Raw genomic sequence first — 25208 nt, 5'->3', positions numbered from 1 at the left:
TCCGTTACATTTTAACACGAGTATCTGTACTTTTTACTTGATGCATTGTCAAAACAAAAACTTTTGTTCTTAGATGCATGAAAACGTTTAAAATACTTGACCTGGAAGAAAAAAAGCAGCATCAATGGTTTCTGGCTCTTCCAATCATGTGATGCGTTACACATGGCCCCCTCCATCGCAGCTTGTGATTGGCTCTACCTACGACGCGCGATCACATGACGTGCAATTGGCTCGATTAGAACAACCCGTAAATATGAGGACAATGTGTCCCGCCACTATAGAGGATCATTTGAACTTGATAGGAAGTCAGAGAGTCAGCTGACTGATGTATCCCCATTTTTGCTCCATTTTAGGTAACATTTTTCAAATTGACATAGGAGGAACAGACGGTAAAAATACTTTTTACTTTTACTCGTCAACTACATTTCAGAGCCTTGTACTTGTATACTTTTTGAGTAATTATTTGAGTGAGTACTTTTACTTTGACCAAAGTTGTTTTTTTACACAAGTTATTATACTTTTACTCAAGTAGAGAATGTCACTACTTTTCCCATTTGTCTGCCATATAGTGGAAGAGCATTATATCTATATTAGGGCCGTACGATATTGGAAAATCATTTGCTGAATATAGCGATATCGATATTATTGCAATATTTATCATGTTACCTAAAGAAATTACATTTTTATTATCTAATGAAAGAATTCCACTTTTTCATGCAGCAAAATCATCATACTCAATATATTCTCAGTGAATTCATTGTAATTACCTCTCGATAATGTTCAACTATTGGATGGCGCTGCACATTTTAGTTGGCGTTTGACTGGTAAAATTCAGATAAAAGCATAAAATTTCATATGAAACTTATTGCAAGTCTTTGCAATATGCATATTGCATGGGCCAATATAAATATATATAAAAAGCAGGCCATATAATGCGGCCCCCCCATAAAAAATAAATAAATAAATTGTTGTGAAAGAGTGCATGTGATGGCCTGCTCATCAGTCAGTGCCTTTCATTTTCTTTGATACCGGATTTCATCATCTCTTCTAAACCAGGTGTACCAGGGCGTGAAGAAGCACGGCTTCATCCAGCCGCGCTTGCTAGCTGAGCAGGACGTGGTGATCACCACCTACGACGTTCTGCGCTCGGAGCTCAACTACGTGGACATCCCGCACAGCAACAGTGGCGACGGCCGCCGCTTCCGCAACCAGAAGCGCTACATGGCCGTGCCCAGCCCGCTGGTGGCCGTGGAGTGGTGGCGCGTGTGCCTGGACGAGGCGCAGATGGTGGAGTGTCCCACCGCCAAAGCAGCCGAGATGGCCCTGCGCCTCGCCTCCGTCAACCGATGGTGCGTCAGCGGCACGCCGGTGCAGAGAGGCTTGGAGGGTAAGAAAAAATGATGAAATATTAAAGCCAAATTAGGTTTACAATTTGAGGCGAGCCAGCGATTTTTACATATATGATCGCCACCGAAATTGGGCATTTTGAGTTTTGACGAGTATTGGTATTGGCTTTTTTTTTTTTTTTTTTTTTTTTTTTTAAATCTGAAAGCCGATAAACAGTAAATGTAAAACCATTTTAATCTCAAGGAACTATTTATTTAAATTTTCAGTTAACTTTAGAAAGATGCTGCTGACCTTAGGAAACTTCTAAACCTTCTAAAATGTGAAAGTTCAAGATTTCAGGTATTTTTAAATTTTGTAAAGAAAAAAAATATTTATACTGTAGAAAACTATATAGAGCTAAGTTAGTGTTTTAGTTTCTAATTAGCTTTTTAAGACTGTTGACCTTCGGAGCGCCCTGAACATTTTGTTAGAAATGTAAAAGGATTTTGTCTAAGATTAAGAAAAAAAACAAAAACAAAAACCTTCTACATTTCGAAAAGTCAGAAAAAATGTTTAATAAACATGCAGCCATTGCAACAAAATCAAGTTTGGCATTTATATATATATATATATATATATATATATATATATATATATATATATATATATATATATATATATATATATATAAAATCAATATAGTTTAAAGAAGTTACACATTGTTTCGATACTTTTTAAAATTCTCTCCTCTATTTGCTGAAAAACTCGCCCGTTAGCTGTATTGGTTTCTTTGTAGAAGATGCCACAAAATGGTGTCAAAGCACTGATCAGCATGGTTAGTAATTGGTGTCAAGGAAGTAAAGTATGTTGAAGTGATTCTCAGAAAACATGGTCCGGCCAGACTCTCAAACACTGACCTACTTTGAGAGTCAATATTTTTTTACCTTTATAAGCAATCACCAGATTACACAGTTTTGCATATACAGTGTCTTGCGAAAGTATTCACCCCCTTGAACTTTTTTTTATTTTTTACTTTTGCCGTGTTTCAGGTTTCAAACCCTCAACTCAACTCAAGTTTATTTATATAGCGCTTTCAAACAGCTTGAGCTGTCACAAAGCGCTTTACAGAAACACAAAAAACATAAAATAAAACATTAACACCACCAAGTTGTCCACGATCACTCTGAATGACAGTGATCCAAAAACATAAAGCAAAATCTACAACGGGATGGCTCAAAACTAAACATATCCATAAGCAAAAACTGATAGAGACATACCCAAAAGAACTTGTACTGCAACATAAGGTGGGTCAAATATGAACTCAGTCTGGGATGGTAAATAATTTCAAACATGCTATTTTTTGCAGTTATTTGTTTTTTGTTTTTAGGTTGAAAATATTGTACATTATTTTGTTCCGGCGGTACGGTGGATGACTGGTTAGCATGTCAGCCTCCCAGTTCTGAGGACTCGGGTTCGAGTCCAGGCTTCGACCTTCCTGGGTGGAGTTTGCATGTTCTCCCCGTGCCTGCATAGGTCTTCTCCTGGATAGTATTTTGTTCCACTTCACAATTTTCACTCCTTTGGTGTTGAAAATTTCTATCTGTCTTTGAAACCAGAAAGTTGGCAAAATCTCCAAAAGTCAACTCCTTTTTAGCAACAAGCTGTTGACCTTAGCATGTCTCTGCAGACCTTTACGGCTTGGTCCTCTTTCTGGGCGTGGACCCGTACTGGGTGAAGCACTGGTGGGACCAGTTGCTCTATCGGCCGTATCGCCGCGGCAACACGGAGCCTCTCTACAGCGTGGTGGCTCAGCTGCTGTGGCGCTCGGCGAAGAAGGACGTCATCGATCAGGTCAGATTTTCAAAAATCATCTTCTAATACATGCAGATATTGAAAGAGAGCGCTACACCGAATATGTGATGTTCCCCCCAAACAGAATGCCACAAGATGGCGGCAAAGCACTTAAAATGGAGAGTATCATATCTAGCACAGGGGTTACACCTTAAATACTCAAAGGACTATTTGGAACGTCTTAAATATAACACTGCATATGTTTGTTTTTTTTTAAATCTGTGTTTATAAAAACTAAACATATAGTGTGTTACATTTATAAAATGAGTGAACTGTGCCGAGAGCACAATTTTATTTCTGTTTGTAAAAAAACAAAACAAAAACGTATTTATACGTTTTTTTTGTTTTTTTTATACAAGAGCATACGGAAGAGCTTTGATGCAGCTTCTGACATGAAGAGGTGGCATAAAGCAATGGTAATTACAAAAAAACGGCCAGCAGATGGCAGCAGAGTATAAGAGAGCAGCTAGGGCCATGTTGCAACAAGCTCTTTTTGTCAATGTTTTCAACAGGAATGTGAATAATGATGAAACTTAGCTATGTTCTAATGCTAATTGCTCCAAAAAGGAAACAAATAGAAATATACTAATTTTTTTCCTGATGAAAGAAGAGACTAATGCTTCTTTTGCTAGGTTCCATGTTTTTATAGTTCCATGTTTTTATATACTTGCAAAATCAGTCAAAATCCAGTAAAACAGGTAGGAACAATGTTGGTTGCTTCAGTAAAAATGGCTGGGAGTGAATGAGTTAATACAAATTTTGAGTTGAGTTGTTTAAATTTATACATTTGCACATTTTTTTAATTTTAAAACAACTAATTTAATAAATTTTGTTTCATCCAAAAGGAAGTTGCATAATTATAGTGTTTCAAAGAACTTTATTTGTCTTAATAATTTTTGATCGTCCTAATCATGATTTCAGTTATTACTAAAATAATCGTGATTAATATTTTCTTCAAAATCGAGCAGCCCTAACATAAATAGTAAATTAGTCAACACACAAAAAAATATAACAGCAATTTATCTTGCATACTAGCCGAAAGTGACGTGCGATCCCGCATGAGCAAAAACAAATATGCATACTAGCACTTGACAGGGCGTACGAAAACATCCTCTTGCTGCTTCAACAAGGCTAAAAAGTATTTCCCCTGCGTTATGTTTTTGTTTGCTTCCAGATCCAGATCCCCGCTCAGACGGAGGAGGTGCACTGGCTGCGCTTCTCGCCGGTGGAGGGCCATTTCTACCACCGGCAGCACGAGGTGTGCTCGCAGGACGCCCTGCTCAAGCTGCGCAAGGTCTCCGACTGGAGCCTGAAAGTGGGCAGCCTGGACCGCCGCACGGTGGCCACCATCCTGTGCCCGCTGCTGCGGCTGCGGCAGGCCTGCTGCCATCCGCAGGCGGTTCGTGGCGAGTTCCTGCCCCTGCAGAAGAGGTGAGCTGCATGGAGCGCGCTCCACTTATGTTACAGTAGAAATTAATTAATTAATAAGAGTTAGTTGTGTCAATTACTCACATTATTTTCGCTATTTGTGGGACTTCATGGTATTGTAATCCGTATTCTAAAGTTGACCACGAGTGTGTTGTTGATTGCTTGTTGCCAGCACCATGACGATGGAGGAGCTCCTCAAGTCTTTGCAGAAGAAATGTCGAGTGGAGTGCGAAGAGGCTCACAGACAATTGGTCTGCGCTCTCAATGGCCTGGCTGGAATCCACATAATCCGAAGTATGACATGGGAATCACTTACAAACAAGCTCGTCTTTTGTTACCTCTCTCGCTTTGCGGTGTAGCGCCACCGGCTTTGTCTGCCATATCTCATTACGGACCTATTGAGTGTATAATAATAATGGCGCCCCCCATTGCCCCATTGCAGATGAGTTTGAGCAAGCGGCTGAGATGTACAGAGAAGTGCTGCGCTCATCAGAGGAGCACAAAGGCCGACTGAAAACGGATTCATTGCAGGTAGACAACCAAACGCCATCTGAGTCTTCAATTTACATATGAAGAGTCACATCATAAAACGACCTCATGCAATCTGAGTACAAAATGGTGGTTCACTTTTGTGTTTATATGCCTCAGTGGGAGAAAAAAAATCCAGCACGGTGTTACGCAATCATTTTTGTTTAATTATCTTAAAATTATTTTAAAAATGTTTTTTGATAAGATTTTTGTTTAATTTCATTTAAAATTAAATATCCTCATACATCCGCCCGTCCAATCCATCCATCCATACTTTTTGTCCTTCCATGTGGTGTCATTTTGATGAATTATTGACCAATCTAAAGTGTTGAAAATGGCTTGCTCATGGGCCCCTCCCCCTCCCTCTCCCTGGGCCTGGGGCTCCCTCCCCGGCCCGGGCGTCGGGCTCCGGGGGCCGGGCGAGGGTTTGGGGCCTGCCCCACTCCGGTATAACTCCTGGCGCCCCGGGCGGGCTCCGGTGGCCGGTGGGCTGTCCGGTAGCCCTGCTGCGCTGGCTGTCCGCCCATTGTGGTGCCGGGTGGATGAGGTGGGGGGCGGGTGGGGGTGGGGGTGCTGGGGGGCGGGCGTGCCACCTACACCCGCCGGGTTGGGTGAGGCCCCGCTGGTCGCTCCTCTTACTCACTTCACTAGCTTGCACTATACACTTTGTAAATATACACATAGGGCACACAACACATTTCTTGGTGGGGTGGGGAAGGGTGGAAACACCGTCTTCACCCTTCAACTCCCCTCCAATTTTAATGCACCTCACGTCCAAGGGGAGGGGTGAGTTGGGGCGGGGAGCCATCAGAGGGGATGGACTGCAGTGCCTGGCAGCGCTGTGGTCCCCCCCATTTGTGTCCCTGCCCCACCACTTTGTCCCTCCAGTCCCTTTTTTAATGCACCACACATATACATATTATTTTTTTTGGGGGGGATACGGGTGTGTCGGAGTAGGGGAAATTTTTTCCCTCTGCTCCGACTCACCTGCTCCCAATTTTAATGCACCACACGCACACACTTGTATATACACTGGGTGGGGCCACATTCACGGTGTAAGGGTAGAGCTCGCCAGTCGGCGAGCTGGCGGACTCAGTAACAGGGTTAGGTGTCACTAGTACTCTGGCGTGACGACCGGGGCCTCTCCCCACCGGGCTCGGTGTTCTGGTGTTCCGCCTTCTCCCCTGGTGCTTCCTCCTCTGCTTCCCCCCTCCCGCCGCTGTGCAAATCTCGCGCGGCTGGAGGTGGGGTGGGCACATCTTCCCTCTCTGCGCTGCTGCCCGGTGCCGGTTTCCGGGGGGGGGTGGGGGGTTCTCGCGGGGGGCCGGGTTCGCGGGGGGGGGGTGGCGGCCGTCGGGGGGGGGCGGCTTGTTTGGGGGGGGGTGGAGGTATGGGTGGGTGGGGGGTTGGGTGCTGGGGGTCGGGGTGTGTTCGGGGGTTTGGGGGTCGGGGGTGGTGGGGCCTGGGTCGTGGTGGATGGCGGGTTTGGGTGGGGTGCGGGGGGGTCGTGGGGGGATGGGGGCTGGGGACCGGTGGGGCGCTGTGGGGGCCCGCTGGGCCTCGTTCTGCGGCCTTGGGCTCGGGGGTGTGGGCCGGGGCTGGGGCGGGGGTGTTCCGGGTGTCTGGGTCGGCTCGCCGACCGGTGTCCGCTCGGGTGGCTTGGGGGTGGCCTTGGTGCTGCCGCGGCCTGGGGATTCCGGGGGGGGGGGGGGGGGGGGGGGTGCTCGCTTTGCTGGACCGCGGTTGACGGCTTCTTTCTTTGGTGGTGGTCCTTATGCATGCCAGATCCGTCGCACCAGCATCTACTGAAACTCAACAGAAGTACCCTCTCCCTCCCACAGCCCCTTGAATCAGTTGGTGCTGGTGTCTGTGGTTCTCACTTTGCTTTATCTATCCTTCCCTCCTTCCTCTCTTTAGTTTTTCCTCTGGTCACTTGAGATCTTAATTTATTAGAAGTATGAGGTTTCTGGGGTTGGCATAAGACTCCGGTTTTGTAACCACGCAGGAGGGGTCTTGTTGGTGCTGGACTTCACTTTGATGGATTGGATGTACTGGCTTCTATTGATCTCACTCTGCCTTATCGATCCTTCCCTCCTTCCTCTCTTTAGTTTTTCCTCTGGGCTCTTGAGATCTCGCTAAATTTGCTGGAATTTAGAGGCTTCCGGGGTTGGCGTAAGACTTTGATTTTGTAATCATGGGGAAGGCAGGAAGTGTTTGGTCGGTGCTGGATGTCACTTTGATTTACCTTTCTTTTCTCTTTATTTCTTTTTTTTTCTGACCTTTTCTCTGGTCTCCTGACCATTTAAATCTCACGACTCTGGCAAGATTCTGAAGTACCTGGTTAAGGCGAAGGGTAATGGGATATTTATAAGGTTTTAGGTGAATGAATGAGTATAAATTTATACGTATTTGCACGCACGCACACGCACGCACGCAAACGCACGCAAACGCACACACGCAAACGCACGCACGCACGCACGCAAACGCACGCACGCAAACGCACGCACACATACACACACACAAAAAAAAAAAAAAAAAAAGAGCAATGATGACGAGACGTTGAATCGGTAAGACTACCGAATGAACAATTCTGAGCTCTTCAAAAAAAAAAAAAAAAAAAAAAAAAAAAGAAAATGGCTTGCTCACTTTGATGATGCAACGTTAGCGGTTGTAAAAACATGCCGTGTTTGGGGTTTCTTAAGAAGTGATGATTTTGGAAGCAATATATAATATATTGTAGTATGTTATACAAAAACGATTATTTATCATTGTTTGAGCTAAAATGTCATTTTAACTCTTTGACCGCCATAAACGTTTAAAAACGTTCAGTATAATCCTAGGATTGGCCGCCATAGACGTTAATTGACGTCTACTATGTTTTTTTATGGAAACGGGTGGAGGAAAGCCTTGGGCAGCTGTGCTCCAAGTATCAAGCCGATCGGGTTACTATATGAGTATTCCTGGCCACTAGATGGCTGTGATGAGTCTTTTGGACAAGATCGGGTAGGAGACAACAGTAGAAGAAGAGAGGCTGAGCTAGAGTGTTGAGGGGGAGAGAATGGCTAACTTGGCTAAGGGAGTCAAAAAGGCTACAGATGGCAAGCAGCTCACGCTTGATCCTTATTTTCAAAGCTCAAAAGCATCGATCAGTGCTCAAGAGCACAGTGATGACGGGGTTAAGTCATAGTTGAAGCGGTGACGCGGCCGTTTCGACCACGTCCTAAGGCCCCACCGGCTAGCGATGCTAATAACGTCCTAAGGCCCCACCGGCTAGCGATGCTAACACCGGAGAAAAGTGGTGCACACCCGAGCACGTCTGCACAGATGACGTTTCTTTTTTTCTTTTTTTTTTTTTTTTTTTTTTTAAGAGCTCAGAATTGTTCATTCGGTAGTCTTACCGATTCAACGTCTTATCATCATTGCTCTTTTTTTTTTTTTTTTGTGTATGTGTGCGTGCGTTTGCGTGCAAATACGTTTAAATTTATACTCATTAATTCACCTAAAACCTTATAAATATTCCATTACCCTTCGCCTTAACCAGGTACTTCAGAATCTTGCCAGAGTCGTGAGGTTCAAATGGTCAGGAGACCAGAGAACAGGTCAGAAAAAATAAAGAGAAAATAAAGATAAATCAAAGTGAAATCCAGCACCGACCAAACACTTCCTGCCTTCCCCATGGTTACAAAATCAAAGTCTTACGCCAACCCCGGAAGCCTCTAAATTCCAGCAAATTAGCGAGATCTCAAGAGACCAGAGGAAAAACTAAAGAGAGGAAGGAGGGAAGGATCGATGAGGTAGAGTGAGATCCATAGAAGCCAGTACATCCAATCCATCAAAGTGAAATCCAGCACCAACCAAACCCCTCCTGCGTGGTTACAAAACCAGAGTCTTATGCCAACCCCAGAAACCTCAAACTTCCAATAAATTGAGATCTCAAGTGACCAGAGGAAAAACTAAAGAGAGGAAGGAGGGAAGGATAGATAAAGCAAAGTGAGATCCACAGACACCAGCACCCACTGATTCAAGGGGCTGTGGGAGGGAGAGGCAACTTCTGTTTGAGTTTCAGTAGATGCTGGTGCGATGGATCTGGCATGCATAAGGACCACCACCAAAGAAAGAAGCCGTCAACCGCGGTCCAGCAAAGCGAGCACATGGTACATGGTAGCTCAGTTATTGTTAAGTCACCTAGTAAACACAATCTTGGAGATAAAGGAAGCCTACAGTTTAATATATCAGCGAGCTTTTCCAAGATTATAGTCCAGAAATGCAGCACTGGAGTACATGACCATAAAGCATGAAGATAAGTATCGGCAGTGTTTTGTGAGCACTGGAGACAAATGTCGGACTCAGAGAGTCCCATTTTTTTCATCATATATTGTGTAATATATGTTCTATGAAGTATCTTATATTGGATAAGTTGCAAATTTGTCTGTTTGGTCATTTTAAATACATTTTCACAGATTTGGGTCCAAAAGTCTGGTTCCGGAACTATAGACAAGTCTTTTTCCCATTTTAAAGTCGGTAAATACGTTTTATTTGTGTATAAAAATAACTTATATATTTTTTATCTTTTCTTTATTGTTGTTGGAGAAAGCTTTATAATATCTTTAGCTAAGACAGGCAGTTGGAGCGTATCCTGAAGTGTTGGGATTTGTTTCTTAACCATATTTTTAACTTGCAGATAATGTAAGAAATTTCCATTTTTTATTTCATATTTCTGGACCAAGTTTGTATACGATATAAACTTATTATCTGAGAAAAGATGATGAAGGTGTGTAATTCCTTTCTGCTCCCATAAGCTTAAATGGAACGACTGATTATTAAGCTGAAAGTCGGGGTTATGCCAAATGGGAGAGAGCCCACAGGGCGCCAATTGGGAGTTTGTAATTTCTAATGCCTTCCACCAGGCAGTCAGGGTGGCGGCTATCATTGGGTTTTTAAAACAATTATGTTGTTTTATTGATTTTGTAATAAAGAGTAAATCTAACAGTCTAAGATTATTACAATCCTTCTGCTCCAATTCCAACCAACAGTTAGTATCTCTGTTGGGTTGTGTCCATAGCACAAGATATTGTAGTTGATTAGCTATATAATAGTACATAAAGTTTGGTGCCTCTAAACCTCCTTTAGATTTACTTTCCTGAAGAGTAGATAGACTAATTTTGCCTTTTTTTTTATTCCAATAGAATTTTATGATAGCAGAGTCCAGCGATTGGAACCAGTTAGACGTAGGTTTAAATGGAATCATTGAAAATAAATAATTTATCTTTGGTAAAACTTTCATTTTTATAGTAGCTATCCGTCCTATTAAAGAGATCGGAAGATTATTCCAGCGCTCCAGGTCACTACGGATGCTATCCAATAATGGTAAAAAATTTAAAGAAGTTAATTCAGTTAACTTAGGTGAAATTTTAACACCTAAGTATTTTAAATTACCTGTAGGAAAGGAGTAGTGTGGATCCTGACTTGTAGGGTTCCATGAATTTTCTGTAATAGGTAATAATGTTGATTTTGTCCAGTTAATAGAGTAATCTGATAAGTGAGAGAATTTAGTTATTAAGTTAAATGCTTCCCCTAGCGAGATAGCAGGTTCTTCTAAATAGAGTAATATATCATCGGCATATAGATTAATTTTATGTTCTATTGTCCCGGAGTGGATTCCTTGGATCCGTCTATCCTGACGTATAGCTAATGCAAGCGGCTCAATAAATATAGCAAATAATAAAGGAGACATTGGGCACCCTTGTCTGATTTTTGTAAGTGGGTTTCTTGTAGGAGACAAATATCTGCCTTAAATTTTGAGAGATGGTCTAAAATGTGTATTCTTTTTGCCTGGGAGCGAGCGCCACACACATTCCAGGAGACCAGAACTAATTTCTGCATACAAGCAATATAGACTCAGTCTTATGTATACATCTATATGAGCTGCTTATTAATATTAACATATTGTAGGATAGCAAAAGAGTAATTAGGCAATTTATATAATTTATATAAAGAGAGAGATAACAAGTAGATAAGTATAATAGTGAAGAAACGAGGGGGGAAGTGAGTGTGAAGGAAATCTGTGGGGGATTCAACATAACAATACACCAGTAAATAGTGACCTAAGCGAGATTATTATTTTTATTATTATTTTTTTATTATTTTTTAAGAATATATTTTTATATTATTATTATTATTATTATTATTATTATTATTATTATTATATAGCCTATACATGATATAAATTCATATTCTCATTTTCGTAACCCATTATCCATACATATACATACACATACATATACATACGTCAAATAATCACACAATACTCGGCTCTACCAATTGTCAGTTAGAACAGCCAAGGGGTCGAGGTTGGGTTTCGGAATAGCTGGCCGTCGATATATAATTTATCAACGACCATCGAAGTCCGTTTACCCTCCTGTCTATTTTGTTTCATTATAGGAAACAGTACTTTTCGCCGCTCGTTTATCTCTCTTGGGAATTGATCATTCATCCCGAAAGATGTCCCTTTGAGCTCCCGTCCTTTACTTTTTACCAATTCTTTATGTTTAAAATGTTCGAACTTAGCAATAATAGGACGGGCCTTATTGCCCTTACGAGCTCCGAGCCGGTGTACACGGTGAAAAGAGATATTATTTACCGTCTCCTGAGGGATCTTTAGCGATAATGTCATGAATTTTTTTATCTCGCTCTCTGGATTATCTGGGGTATTTTCGGATATACCTGAAAATATGAGATTTTCCCGCATACTACGGGATTGAACATCTAACCCCGGGTTTACACCGGTTGCGGTTGCGGTGCGTTCCGGCGACGCAAGCAATTAGATTCCATTCATTCGAATGGTGCAGTTTACACCGCTTGCGGGTGCGTTGCGTGTCGACTGCGTCTCAGCTGCGGCGTGCCGCAGCCCTTCCGCAAGGATAGACCTATTTTCTATTTTTGCCGGACGCCGCAGGCCTCCGGCAAATGGCAAGGTAGCACAAAACACATCGAGCGGGACAGGAAGACCGACGCAGTTTCGAAATAAATTTCCGGTTACCTTTCAAGATAAAACACTCGCCAGCTCCTATTTCGCAAGCATGCTAGCAAAACGTGATGTGGGCGTAGACGGGCCTGGAGTTAACGTGCGAGGTGCTCATTCACGGTTTAGACACCAGCGAACATGGACGAGGAGAGGTTTATATTGGAGGTAGAAAGCCACAAAATGATAAAAGTCCACCTCTCTTTCTGCTTCTCTGTTGAGCACAGACTTTCTGTGTGTTTGTCGTTGTTTTTAATGCCACATGACCGCGCGGTCATGCGAGACACGGCGGGAAGTGGTCGGCGACGGAGCTGCCGGACCGCAGCTGTGCGGAGCCGGTGTGGATTGGCCAAAAAATTGACCCGTCCGGAGCACGCAGTCAAGACGCACCGCACCGCACCGCAGCCGCACCGCAACCGCAACCGGTGTAAACCCGGGGTAAGACCGTTTCCTTTAGCATTTTATTCTCCTTTTTAATCGTCTCCAACTCGGCTGTGACAGCTACGAGAGAGGAGCGTAGCTCGGAATTATCTTGTTGGAGATCGCTTACCTGTTGGCTAACGAATTCCAAACTTGCCTTTAATTCTTTGACGTCCTCGCGGATAAGACAGAGGACGTCAAGTTTTTTATTTATGGAATCCAGCATACTCACCGATACGTCAGCGGTTACTAAATCATCCGTATCTGTTGACGAGTCATTTTTCCTTTTTTTCGAAGGATTATCACGACTAGCCACCAGATCATCCATCGCGCAGCTATAAAAATAATCGTCAATAAAGTGTTCGAGGTCGTCCACACTGGATAATATTTCCGATCTTTCTTAGAAAAGAAAAAAATCGAATTTATCTAGTCGTTAAATTCGGGTTTAATTAGAAATATAAAGCTAATTCTATTTTAGCAGCAGGGCGCCGCCATGTTAGATTTTCCCAGTCTCGCTACCGGTCTCGCGATAGTCACAGCATCTTGCGATAGCCCTCTCTTCCTATCCACTCCCCTATCCACAGATGACGTTTCATCGGACGATGACGACTACTATGGGTCCGATGCAAGACAGTCTTGGACAGTCTTTCGTCCTCCAAAGAACGTGAAGGTAAGCGCTAACATGCTAAGAGATTGCTAGTAAGATTACTTTCTGGGCGATCTGCTAGCAGCGTGTGTAAATGTGCTGATATACACTAAAACATCTATTACCTATACAAACCTGAATGTATATTTTATAGATCGTGCTCACAGCAACGTCCGACCGCTGGTTCTACGACAAAGAAAGGTAAAAAAAAAAAAAAAAACGTTTTCAATACACCGCAATAAAAGGAAAGTCTTTCGATAGTATTGTAATTGTATATGTTTCTTTCAGCTCCCCCTCATAGGGCCCAAAGTGACCCTTCTCACAGTGAGCAGAACAAAGGTAAAAAGAAAAGATTCTCCACAGCACTAATAAAATATTTGATGGTAAACGTCTTTTATAATTTACAGAATGTGCATCAACCAATACACCCAAGAAAAAAAGCTAAACATATGCACACACACACACACACACACACACACACACACACACATTGCATCACACTGCTCTAAAATAATATGATATTGAAATGTATATTTGCAGATCCCAAAGATTCTGGCTGGCTTGAAGTTGATGAATTCGGCTGGCAGTCAACCATCTTCCCCTTTGCTGCAAAACCAGGACCAAGGAATGCTGCAGCAGAGCTGAATTCCCACCTGCCAGCTGACATCCTGGAGCTCTTCATCACGGATGAACTTCTCCAGCACATCGTTCATCATACCAACCTCTACGCAAATCAGTCCATGCAGAAGCAGACTGACAAAAACTGTTGCGCACGTGTAAATAGTTTGCAAACAGTTTTCCAAATTGTTTGTTCGGATTGCTACTGTTGCATGTAAATAAACTTATTTTGCAATCAAAAAACATTTTTTATTGTTGGGGTAGTGTTTTATAGAAGTTTAGGTGTTTGTAGAATCCCTCATGCAAAAAAAAAAGTGCCAAATTCACTAGAGTGCATGAAATAACATCGTTTCACAAAAAGCTTGATTTCTCCGTATTTTGGAAGAAACTAGAGGATTTGGGTGAAACGAAGCTGTTTTCTATTGTTGATTACTGAAGATCCGAATAAGGTAGAAACAAACTTTTTTTTTTAGATGAAAGATGAGACTTCAATCTTTCATTTGGTAGTATCCGCGTTTCCATAGTCCTAACACATTTTCTGTGGAGCTTGAAAAATCGGTAAAATTCTGTAAATCAGCTGGCAGTATGGGGTTACCTTTTCCGAAAATGGCTGGCAGTCAAAGAGTTAAATGTAGATTTTACTTATTTTAGTGCATTTTTAATGTAAATAAATTAAATGTAGGTATAAGTTAAATTATTATTATTATTATTATTTTATATATATATATATATATATATATATATATATATATATATATATATATATATATATATTTTTTTTTTTTTTTACAATAGATTTTTGAAAAAAAAACATATTACCGGTATGTCATTTTAAATTTAAATATGTATAAAATTATTAAAAAACATAATTAAAAAATCATGCAAATTAATTTGATGAAACTTGGATGATAGTGTGACTATTCAATGATAATGATGTTTTGTTTTGTTTTGTTTCTAATCCTTTCTTCTGTGTGTTCCCTTTAAATTTGCGACACTTGACAGCATGACTGCAATTTTAAATGATGCAATTGTTCTTTTCTTTTCTTTTACAATGGTAAAATGATTATTTTACGAATTATTATGTACTATTTTGTTTTTTATTTCTTGTTCTTCCATCTTAAATCTAAAAGATGAACTTTTATGGCCAAAATGGAGCATCTCGGATTTCTTATTCCGTTCACAGAGACTTCACGCCACTCACAATCTGATGGAGCTACTAAACGCAAAGCATCCTGGGATTCCGCCGACTCTGCGAGACGACCACCTCAGCGAGGAGGTTACGTCCACCTCTTTTGTTTCATCCACTGAAGATTTTGCATTCTGAAAATGTATTTTAAATTTGTGCGTGTTTTTCACCCGTTGTCAGGCCGAGCAGCTGCGTCAGCACTACATGACCAAGTATGACTCCGAGGTGGCCGACGCCCACCAAGCCTTGCAGCCAGTCTTGCAGAACATCAAAGAGCTGAAGCGTAAAGTGAGCACTTAGCACTCTAAGAATTCACTAAACCATAATTCTTATAATTATGGATGTACTTAGATTTTGCTTTGCGCTGAACGTGTCACATATTGCTTCTCCACTGTATTTGTGAAGGTCAACGTGAGCGCCCCCTGGTGGCTGGAGGTCATCCAGCGGGCGGTCCGTTGCTCCACCGACGACGACCTGGTGGGCCGCGTCAAGAACGAGCTGACGTCCAGCTACAGCAAACAGCAAGCGCACAAGCTCTCCATGGCGGACAAGTAAACTTTTCAAATGAGCGCACCCGGTACGCTAAATTAGCCCGCTTTTGGACAAACCCAACTTCCCTTCCAGGTTCCGTGATGGCAGCGGTCTGATGTTCCTGCTGACGACGCAGATGGGAGACCTGATGAAGTCCCAGAAGATCGTCCGGGAGGCGGTGAAGAGCCTGGAGGGTCCGGCGTCCAAGAAGGTGATTGACGAGGCCACCGTCTGTCACCTCAGGCCCATGCGACTGCCGCTTAATAAGTGAGACTTGCTACTTGTCCTACTTGAACTTCTCAATTCATTTTATCTTTAATTATTTTTTTAATCGCCTTAACGATACTGATCCGATTCTTTTTGTCACTCGAAAAGTGTTATATGTGGATGTGATTTGCTTGATACTAGCATCGGAAATCACCACATTCACTATACAACTATTCTAAAGAAAGAAGGAAAACACACCAAAGTCATATGTAACTGCCGTAGCTTTATTAAAATGGCAGACATGACTACAGCCAGAGATATATATGTCTGTGGGTCTATGACTACAGCTCTTCTAATTGTCTGATGGGCATTGGTCGGGCCCTAATTAAATGAATATACCATTATTTATTTTTTATTTATTAACAACTGTTGAAAAGTTATTAGATTTGATTAAATCAAGCAAGTGCTCCTTCGGCTTTGGTTAATTTTGAATACATTTTGAATAAAAAATAAACTGTGAAAACATTCAGATTCAATTAAGAAAAAAATTAACTAATTTGACTGAGTTTAATTATGTCAATTAAGAGTGAATATTTTCACCAATTTTTTGTAACTGTGAAATGTTAATTAGGGCTGCTCAATTCTGAAGAAAATATGAATCATGTTTAATATGGTAATAATTGAAATCGCGATTAGGATAATCATTTGTTTTTTGGTACAAAGCAAGAAAATGTTTAAACATGTAAAAAATATTAAGACAAATAAATTTCTTTTAAACACTATAATTATGTAAGTTCCTTTTGGACCAGACAAGATTTATCAAATTAGTCATTTTAAAACAAAAAAAGGTGCAAATATATAAATTTAAACAACTCAAAATTTGTATTAATAATCTTTAATGTTTGTTTGTTTGTTTGTTTTTGTTTTTTTGTTTTTGTTTTTTTTTGTTTTTTTTAACGATTATGCCAATTTTGTAATTGTGGAATGTAATGATTGAAATCGTAATTAAATTTCGATTAATTGCACAGCCCATGTTATTTATTAAATTATATTGATATTGATATTTATTAAATTTTATTAACTGTATTCAACAGTAAATCCTGTTAGTTTACTTAGCTTATGTAAATTTAAATTAAATTTTTGTTTAATTTTAACTGTATTTTAAATCGTTAATTTGTAAAGATATTAAATTCAGTCATTCAATTAATTTAGTTTTTTAAATTTTCATCCTTTTTAATAAAGATACATTGTTAAATATTTGTTTACATTTTTTAATAAATCATATTGAAATGTAAATTGTTTTACTGTATCATTTTATAAATATAGTTCTAAATAGAAAAAGAGAAAATTTATTATCATAATGGACATGTTTGGAATGCACATAGAAATAAATACTCAGATTCATAAATACAATTGCACGAGTTTTCGTTCAGAAATTTCACAATGCTCACACGTTAGATAAATTAAACGTTATCTTCCAAATTTACTAGTTCAATAATTATTTGCACCCCAAAAAATGAGAAAAATTTGACATTGCCGCTATTTACAACTAAGGCTAATGAATTAGGCCCTGAATATAACTGTCCCGGCCGGGCCACTTGAGAGCAAATTTGTATGACTCTGCCCCTGAATCGAAAAGTTTGACACCCCTGGTTTACATAAGCTTCAACCAACTTCCTTGTGCTTCTAATATAAATTGTGCTCCATTTAAAGAAATTAGAATCAAATGTGTAAAACACAATTTGACATGTTGAGATGTGTTTCGATTCGGTGTCCTGTAAGACATTTTCCTTTCCTACCCTAGTTGTGTGTTTTGCAAGGCCGATGAGCTTTTCACTGACTACGAATCCAAACTCTTCTCGCACACGTAAGTAAACACACTTTTGTTGCGCACTTTTTGAGTCATTCACGACGCAACGGACCCCTCCCGCACCCGACAGGGTGAAAGGCCAGACGGCCATCTTTGAGGAGATGATCGGAGACGAGGAAGGCCTGGTGGACGACCGCCTGACCACCACCAGCCGAGGCCTTTGGGCCGCCAGTGAGACGGAGCGCACCCTCAAGGCCATCCTGACCTTCGCCAAGGCCAAGCGCATGGACGCCGAGCTGCTGGAGGACGGCAACGCCTTCATGGAGCTCTTTGAGACCTGGAAGAAGGAGTACAAGGTTCGCAGCGGGTGAAATGCCTTCGGAGTTATGGATTGATTGAATAGTACTGCACGACTTCAGGTGCTGCACGAGTACTGGATGGTTCTGCGGAATCACGTGTCTGCCATCGACGAGCTGGGAATGGCCACCGAGAGGCTCCGCGTGCGTCTCGCCGACGAGCCCAAGCCCAAACTGTTGCACATCATCGAGCCGCATGAGGTACGTCAGCCTGCCTTCTGCCGTGCGCGCATATCTAGTCGCACATACATCATTTACAGACTTATTTAAGACATTATGACAATAGCGAATTCTCTTTCCAAAATGTAAATAAATATAGAAAATTAATGTATGTATTTAATACAAAATATAATATATAACAACAGAAATGTACATTGAATAAAAACATTTTTCAAAAGATAATATATATATTAGGGGTGTTAAAAAAATCGATTCGGCGATATATCGCGATACTACATCGCGCGATTCTCGAATCGATTCAATAATCGGCAGAATCGATTTTTTTTTTTTTTTTTTTTTTTTTTTTTTTTTTTTTTTTTTTTTTTTTTTTTAGGATTCACACCTTGAGCATGGAAGAATGTTATATGAACGGCACATTAAGCCTTAATATTTTTATTTTAATGCTGTTCAAATGTGAAACAGATTGCAAACTGTTTGTGTACAGTGGCTCACGGTTATAAGCCTCAAGTTTTAGATAAATATATTCATACAAATCTTACAGTGTACATGTACAAATTTACTGATAGTATTTTCTAAATTTGAATGGAAAAAAATCGCAACAATCGACTTATAAATTCGTATCGGGATTAATCGGTATCGAATCGTGACCATTCGTATCGGGATTAATCGGTATCGAATCGAATCGTGACCTGTGAATCGTGATACGAATCGAATCGTCAGGTACTAGGCAATTCACACCCCTAATATATATATATATCATACGGACGCAAAGTGAAACCAAAACGTTTTAGAGCTTTGTAAATTGTTCAATATTCTAAATTAAAAAAGTAATTTTCAGGCAAATAAACTTGCATATTTAGGAATATATTTAAATTTTAAAATTTAAATTAAGTAATTACATTTTATGAGGACTACAGATGGAAACTAGCATTGTGCTAAATCTGGTGCAGCCATCTTTTTAATGTTACTGCACACTGTCCTTTGAATTAATAAACTAAACTTCAAACTTCAAACATAAAATACATAGGAATAGACCAAGATGTCAATTATTTACACATAAAATGGAAAAAAATAAAATGAGATAAAAACATGTTTCAAAACATTACATATTGAACTTACTGTATAATATAGATCAAACTTAGATTGTATACAAGATGTTTTATAACTATAAAAAACATTTTCATTTACTAATTATAAATATGGTTCTCAAGAATTTAAAAAAATATAAGTATAATTAAAATTATTATAAAATGTTAAATAAAGATGATCACAATTGGATCAAAAACATTTTGTAAAATATTAAATTTAAAATAACATTTTCTTTGTAAATCAAATATTTTCAACGTAAGTACAAATTCACACATTTAAAAAACAACAACAACAACAACAACCTTTGAGGTATTTTTTTTAAATAAAGAATAAGTTGCCTAAAAAAAATAAGTGTTAAAATGATAACTTAATTAAAACATTTTTAAGAATGACATTAAATAATCAAATTAAGAATATTAGATTTAAATATTTTTTTAAATATTACAGTAAAGCAGTTTTAAAAATGTAATACACAATTTAAAAAAATAAATAAATTCTTTCTTCCAATGCAATTGCAAACAGGAAATAAAAATTCTGAAAATATTTTTTGGATATATGACTACAAAGAGAAAAAAATAGTCACGTTCAATTTGATCTTTGCAGGTGGAGCAGAACCGCGTGAAGCTTCTCAACGACCAAGCAGTGGCCAAATCTCAGCTGCAAAAGAAGCTGGGACAGTTTTTATACCTGACAAACCTGGAGAAGGTACTTCCCCTTTTATAGCCCCCGCCCCCCTCCTCCCCTGACGACGATGACAGTCGCCAGTCTTCTCCATTTTAGTCCCAGGACAAGTCCACTGGCGGCCTGAACCCGGAACCGTGTCCCATTTGTGCTCGGCCGCTCGGACTGGAGGTGGGGCTCTTTGTTGGGATGCTTCTTTGTGCTCTTTTCAACAACATATCTTCTGGGTTTTTTTTCGTCAGTGGGCGGTGCTCACGTGCGGCCACTGCTTCTGCAACCAGTGCATCGCCATCATCCTTGAGCAGTACAGCATGGGCTCGCGGCGACGAGCCATCAACTGCGCCATCTGCAGGCAGACCACATCTCACGCCGAGATCTCCTACGTTTTCACCGCGCAGGTGTCCAGCCAGGACCAGGACGTCCCCGTTAAGGTTGCTCAACAAGATGGCCACCTGCTAAATACAATTTACCTCCTCTGTTTTTCTGTTAGGGGAAAAAAAACAAAAACAATCTGATATCAGCTGTAGTCATCTCAATCCATAGCTTTTCCTACTAAACTTGTTGCTAACCAAAACAGCAGCAGCTACTGAGGCACTTAGATAAATCTCACAGATGTTTTACCACATGTAAATTAAATTAAAGTAAACAAAAAAATACATGTAAGATATGTATTTTCTAAAAGTATTAGTAGTTTCCAGAAAAAAAAATCAAGGTTTCAAAAATATTTGAATACGTCTCAAAAAAGCACAATTTTTCTTTGATATGAAATTTAAAAGTAAAAGCATTTCTTAAAGTTAGATTCAAATATCGTACAGTTTTCAAGAATAGAAATGTAAAAATTAAGATTTTTTTTTAAATTAGATGCAAAACATTTTCATTAAAAAATAAATTGTTTGTGTTTGAAACAAATCAAATCAAAAGGATTGAAAAATTAGATCTATAATTTAAAAAAAATGCAAACATGGCATTAATATAAAAAGCTTTAAAAAAAAAAAAAAAAAAAAAAAAGAACGGGGGGAAAAAAATGGAAAAAATAAATACACTTTACCTCACTCCCTCAACACTTTTGGCTTGTGACTGTGACACAGACCGAGTTAACTGCTGAGCACATTATGACTTTGTTGCTAGCCAAAACAGCAGCACCCACCAAGGCATACAAGAGCAGTCCCTCGACTGAACTGCCCCCCCTCCCGCATTTCTCCCAGGGGAGCCACTCGACCAAGGTGGAGGCTGTGGTGAGAACCCTGAAAAAGATCCAAGTGAGCGACCCGGGTGCCAAGTGTTTGGTCTTCTCTACGGTAACACGTCGTCACCCTTGCGGGCTTTTTCAATCGGCACATTTCTACCAAGTTGTTCACCTGCGTCGCCTCTCCCTCTCCATTACAGTGGCAGAGCGTCCTCGACATCATCGCCAAAGCGCTGTTTGACAACAACATGGAGTTCTCGCAAATTAACGGAATCCAAAAATTCCAGGTTTGTGCAGTTTTTGGGATTGCTGTTTGACCTGGGATTGTTTTGAGGCCTCCTGTTTATTTCTATTGTGCAGCGGTTTTAGTGAACGTGTGACAAAAAAAGAGCATCACATTCACTGGCAGCCATTTTCACAGAAGCAATCCCGTTCGCTCCCGGTTGTTTTACTGGATTTTGACTGATTTTGCAAGGCCCACAGAATATTGTGTTCTATTGCTATAAAAACATGGAACCTATCAAAAGAAAGATTAAAGTCTCTTCTTTCATCAGGAATAAAAAAGTATATTTCTATCTTAACAATTGGCAATTAATTCCATATGCCTACATCATTTGCATGCGAATGTCTGGATGGTATTTAATCCTGATTTGTATTGTGTATGTTGGTGGTATAGAATAAGTGTCAAATCACATAAATTAATTGTATTATTATTAAGAGAGAGTAATAATAATTGATGATTATTTCTCATGTTTGTGTTGATTTCTATGGCGTGGCTGCGGCGCGGCCCAGGAGAATCTGAGCTCGTTCAAGTACGAGAAGAACATCAACATCCTGCTGCTTCCCTTGCACACGGGCTCCAACGGGCTGAACATCATCGAGGCCACGCACGTGCTACTCGTGGAGCCCATCCTCAACCCCGCCCACGAGCTGCAAGCCATCGGACGCGTGCACCGAATCGGACAAACCAAGTAAGGCGTCACATAGAGCTCTGGATACATTCAAAAACATGAGCCCCCCCCCCCAAAAAAAATACAATTGGTTGATGATAGTAAATAATTCTTTTGGCACCGAGGCAGGAAAGGACACGTTAAAAAATATTTGTGTAACGATTGTGGGCCAGCGGAGAGAATAGGTTTAAAAAAAAAAAAAAAATTCTAGGAGTAATTTGCAAATATGCAAGAGATTTTTCCAATATAAAATATGTGCCTTGGTTCAATTAGGTTTGGGAAGCGCTGATTTGCACTCTATATTAGAGGCACAGTGCTTAATTGACAACTAATTCTCTGATTGATTGATTGATTGATTGATTGATTGATTGATTGACTGAAAACATTATGATAAATTGTTTATTTAAAAATGCTTTGGATTTGAACTTCTCAGCAAATATTATCCAATTTCTGTCGTCCTCCATGAAAGCAGACTGATTATCTTTGTATTAAATCAAACTCAAACATTTGTTTTTACTTTGGAAAACAATGATCAACATTTTTGCCGATATTCTGACATGTTACCGACCAAACCAAGAACTGAATCATTAAAAAAAAAAAAAAAATTAGTAATTTGTGCCGATCGTCGCACGCGTCGGCCATGGCGTGACGTCACAACTTTTCACTTTCTGTCTCCGCCCCTCCAGGCCGACGTTCGTGCACCGCTTCCTCATCAAGTCCACCATCGAGGAGAGGATGCAGGCCATGCTGAAAACGGCCGAGAAGAGGTGGGAGCGAGAAATTTGATTTTATATTTATTTTTTTGCCATACAAGTCGTAGCCTGTTTAATTGTGTTGCGAGACGATTTTTTTTTTTTTATTTTATTTTTTTTTTTAAAGCTATCACGCAGTTTAGTTATATGCAATCAGACCCCGTGGCTTTGATTTTTGTGACTATTTGCGAAAGTGGGGTGGCAAAAATAATAAATATTGTGATATCGTGGTATTGAAATTACAGCTCTAAAATGACCATTTTTAAAACAAATAAATACATAATATAAATATAATATCATATAATATCATATAATATATAATATCATATAATATCATATAATATAATATAAATACATACAACAAAATAAAAATAAGTAAATAAATAAATTCTTCAGTTTTAATTGTTCTTAGTAACCTACAGTGCTACAGTGTGCTATTTTTAGAGCAGACACATGGGCTACCCATGTTGTCCTTGGGGCTAACTAGTACTTGCTGGCACCATGTTTTTTTTGTTATTGTCTTTTTTGTAGGACAATGCACATTCATCAACATCTCAGCTAGTTAGCTCAGTGGCTAAATTTCTCGCATCTCCCTACATCCAATATGTAGGGTGTGTGCAACCGTTCTTCCCTCCCGTCTCTGCTCAGCCAAGAAGGAGAGAGAGAGAAAAAAAAAAAACATGATTAACCTCAAAGAGCTCTGACGGACGAGCCCTCATTCCATCTGTTGTTGAAGTCCTGGTTCCACTTTATGATTGAATGCAGTTTGACTTGGTCAGGGAAACGGGTTCAACTCTCACCCTGATCAAGGAAATTGTTTTTGTGGTCTTGTAGTCACAGCACGGCTGCCATGAAGCACTCCGAGGCCGCCGTGCTCACCGTGGCCGACCTGGCAGATCTCTTTACTGAAGAAGACAACCACCATTTACAGTGAAGACATTGATGGACACGTCTCTTAATTTTCCACATTTTCTTAAAAAAAAAACCCAAAAAACGAAGCGTTGACTTGCACATTGCACGACTCGCTCCAGTATGCTTGTATTGATTCGGAGTCATTCATCCCTGTGCTGTTTTCACAACTTGCAGGAAATAAAAGGCAGTTGGGACAACGCGGCGGCACGCTTGTAAACTCACAGGCAGGCAGGAAGGACGCCTTGTGTCACTACAAAAGAAATTAGGGCCTTTTAACAGGTTACTTCTTTTTTTTTCTTCTTCTTCTTCTTCTTCTTTGGGGATTGTCTGTGTGAAACTGGTGTTTTGGTGTGTGTGTGTGTGTGTGTGTGTGTGTGTGTGTGTGTGTGTGTGTGTGTACTGGTGGCACAATGAAACCTCAAGATTCCTTCTCATGGAAACCAACCTTATAAATTTAAACTTGTAAAAATAAAAGGGTATTTTGCATGCCTCATATAGTTGTTTTCGTATTTGTGCGATTTTCTAAGCTTCCTTGTCGTCATTTTGCTCCAATTTGCAAGCTTCATTTTGCGCTCTTCCATTTGCTTGTCAATGTTTCTGCTTCCTGTAGTCGTCTTGTGCCATTTTCGTTGTCCTGTTTGGCATGCTTGCTTCCATTTAGCCACATTTTGCATGTCATTTGAGACCGTTTGTGTTTGCGCCATTAGTGCTGTCTCTATCGATTGTTTTTCAAATTGATTAATAAATCGATTATTCAGTCAATTAATAGACTAATAAGACTAATTTTAATTTTGCATTCAAGTGTATTACAAAAGCATTTTTGCACTGATTACTGTTTATTAACTAGTCTAGTGCTTGGTGTTTATTTCGTACTGCTTATTTCTTGTAGTGAAAAAAAAAGGGGGATTGATGTTGTACTTTGTTACTGATTCATTGTTTTCCAAAGTAAAAACAGATGATTACCACTGACTTATTTTGATTAATCACATAAGTCTTCTTTCTTGATGAAATACAGAAATCAATGAACAATTACTGGCGATATGCTGAAATCAGAGGATTTGGACAACTTAAAAAAAAAAAAAGGCTCCAAATGATTACTTGATTTTTAAAATAATTGTCGATTAATTTGATAATTGATTACTTGTCGATTAATCAATTAATTTTGACAGCTCTAGTTGGCTTTCTGTTGTCATTTTGTGCAATTTTGTATACTGGCATTATTCATGTTGTGCTTTTTTTTTGTATGCTTCTTGTGTTTGTTTCACACCATTTTGTATTCGTCTATGCACGTTATGCGCCATTCTGCATGCTCCTCATCGTGGCTCTGCCTCAGTTTGTGTGCACCAAGGTTATAGTTCACGAAAACTAAGGGAGTACTAAAACTAAAATAAAAAAAATAAAAAACATTTGTTAGTGAAATGAAATACAAACAAAAACTAACTGCAACAAGATTTTATTTGAATAAAACTAGCTAAAACTAGTAATAATGCAAGTGAAAATGTCCTTCGTTTCTGTCTTCATTAATTTAAT

The 25208-nt window shown here is 39.8% G+C and overlaps 1 protein-coding gene across 2 annotated transcripts in view; it reads left to right on the top strand.

The window, feature by feature from the left end:
• Nucleotides 1-24171, top strand: part of shprh (SNF2 histone linker PHD RING helicase) — a 30554-nt gene extending 6383 nt beyond the window's left edge. For both annotated transcript variants that reach the window (XM_077539084.1, XM_077539082.1), the window contains exons 10-29: nucleotides 1057-1387; nucleotides 3014-3177; nucleotides 4352-4608; nucleotides 4778-4899; nucleotides 5048-5136; nucleotides 15022-15114; nucleotides 15205-15312; nucleotides 15430-15575; nucleotides 15649-15822; nucleotides 17567-17629; nucleotides 17703-17928; nucleotides 17992-18129; nucleotides 19801-19902; nucleotides 19978-20049; nucleotides 20121-20309; nucleotides 21084-21176; nucleotides 21265-21351; nucleotides 21857-22035; nucleotides 22701-22781; nucleotides 23601-24171. In XM_077539084.1, the coding sequence (XP_077395210.1) occupies nucleotides 1057-1387; nucleotides 3014-3177; nucleotides 4352-4608; nucleotides 4778-4899; nucleotides 5048-5136; nucleotides 15022-15114; nucleotides 15205-15312; nucleotides 15430-15575; nucleotides 15649-15822; nucleotides 17567-17629; nucleotides 17703-17928; nucleotides 17992-18129; nucleotides 19801-19902; nucleotides 19978-20049; nucleotides 20121-20309; nucleotides 21084-21176; nucleotides 21265-21351; nucleotides 21857-22035; nucleotides 22701-22781; nucleotides 23601-23700 (2814 nt within the window). In that variant the 3' untranslated portion in view covers nucleotides 23701-24171. The remainder of the gene's footprint in view (nucleotides 1-1056; nucleotides 1388-3013; nucleotides 3178-4351; nucleotides 4609-4777; nucleotides 4900-5047; nucleotides 5137-15021; nucleotides 15115-15204; nucleotides 15313-15429; nucleotides 15576-15648; nucleotides 15823-17566; nucleotides 17630-17702; nucleotides 17929-17991; nucleotides 18130-19800; nucleotides 19903-19977; nucleotides 20050-20120; nucleotides 20310-21083; nucleotides 21177-21264; nucleotides 21352-21856; nucleotides 22036-22700; nucleotides 22782-23600) is intronic.
• The last annotated feature ends 1037 nt before the right edge of the window (nucleotides 24172-25208 follow it).

This window comes from Festucalex cinctus, chromosome 12, assembly GCF_051991245.1.
Source record: "Festucalex cinctus isolate MCC-2025b chromosome 12, RoL_Fcin_1.0, whole genome shotgun sequence".
Classification (NCBI taxonomy): Eukaryota; Metazoa; Chordata; class Actinopteri; order Syngnathiformes; family Syngnathidae; genus Festucalex; species Festucalex cinctus.
The sequence above is the reverse complement of the archived record's forward strand: the minus strand, read 5'-3'. Positions and strand labels throughout refer to the sequence as shown.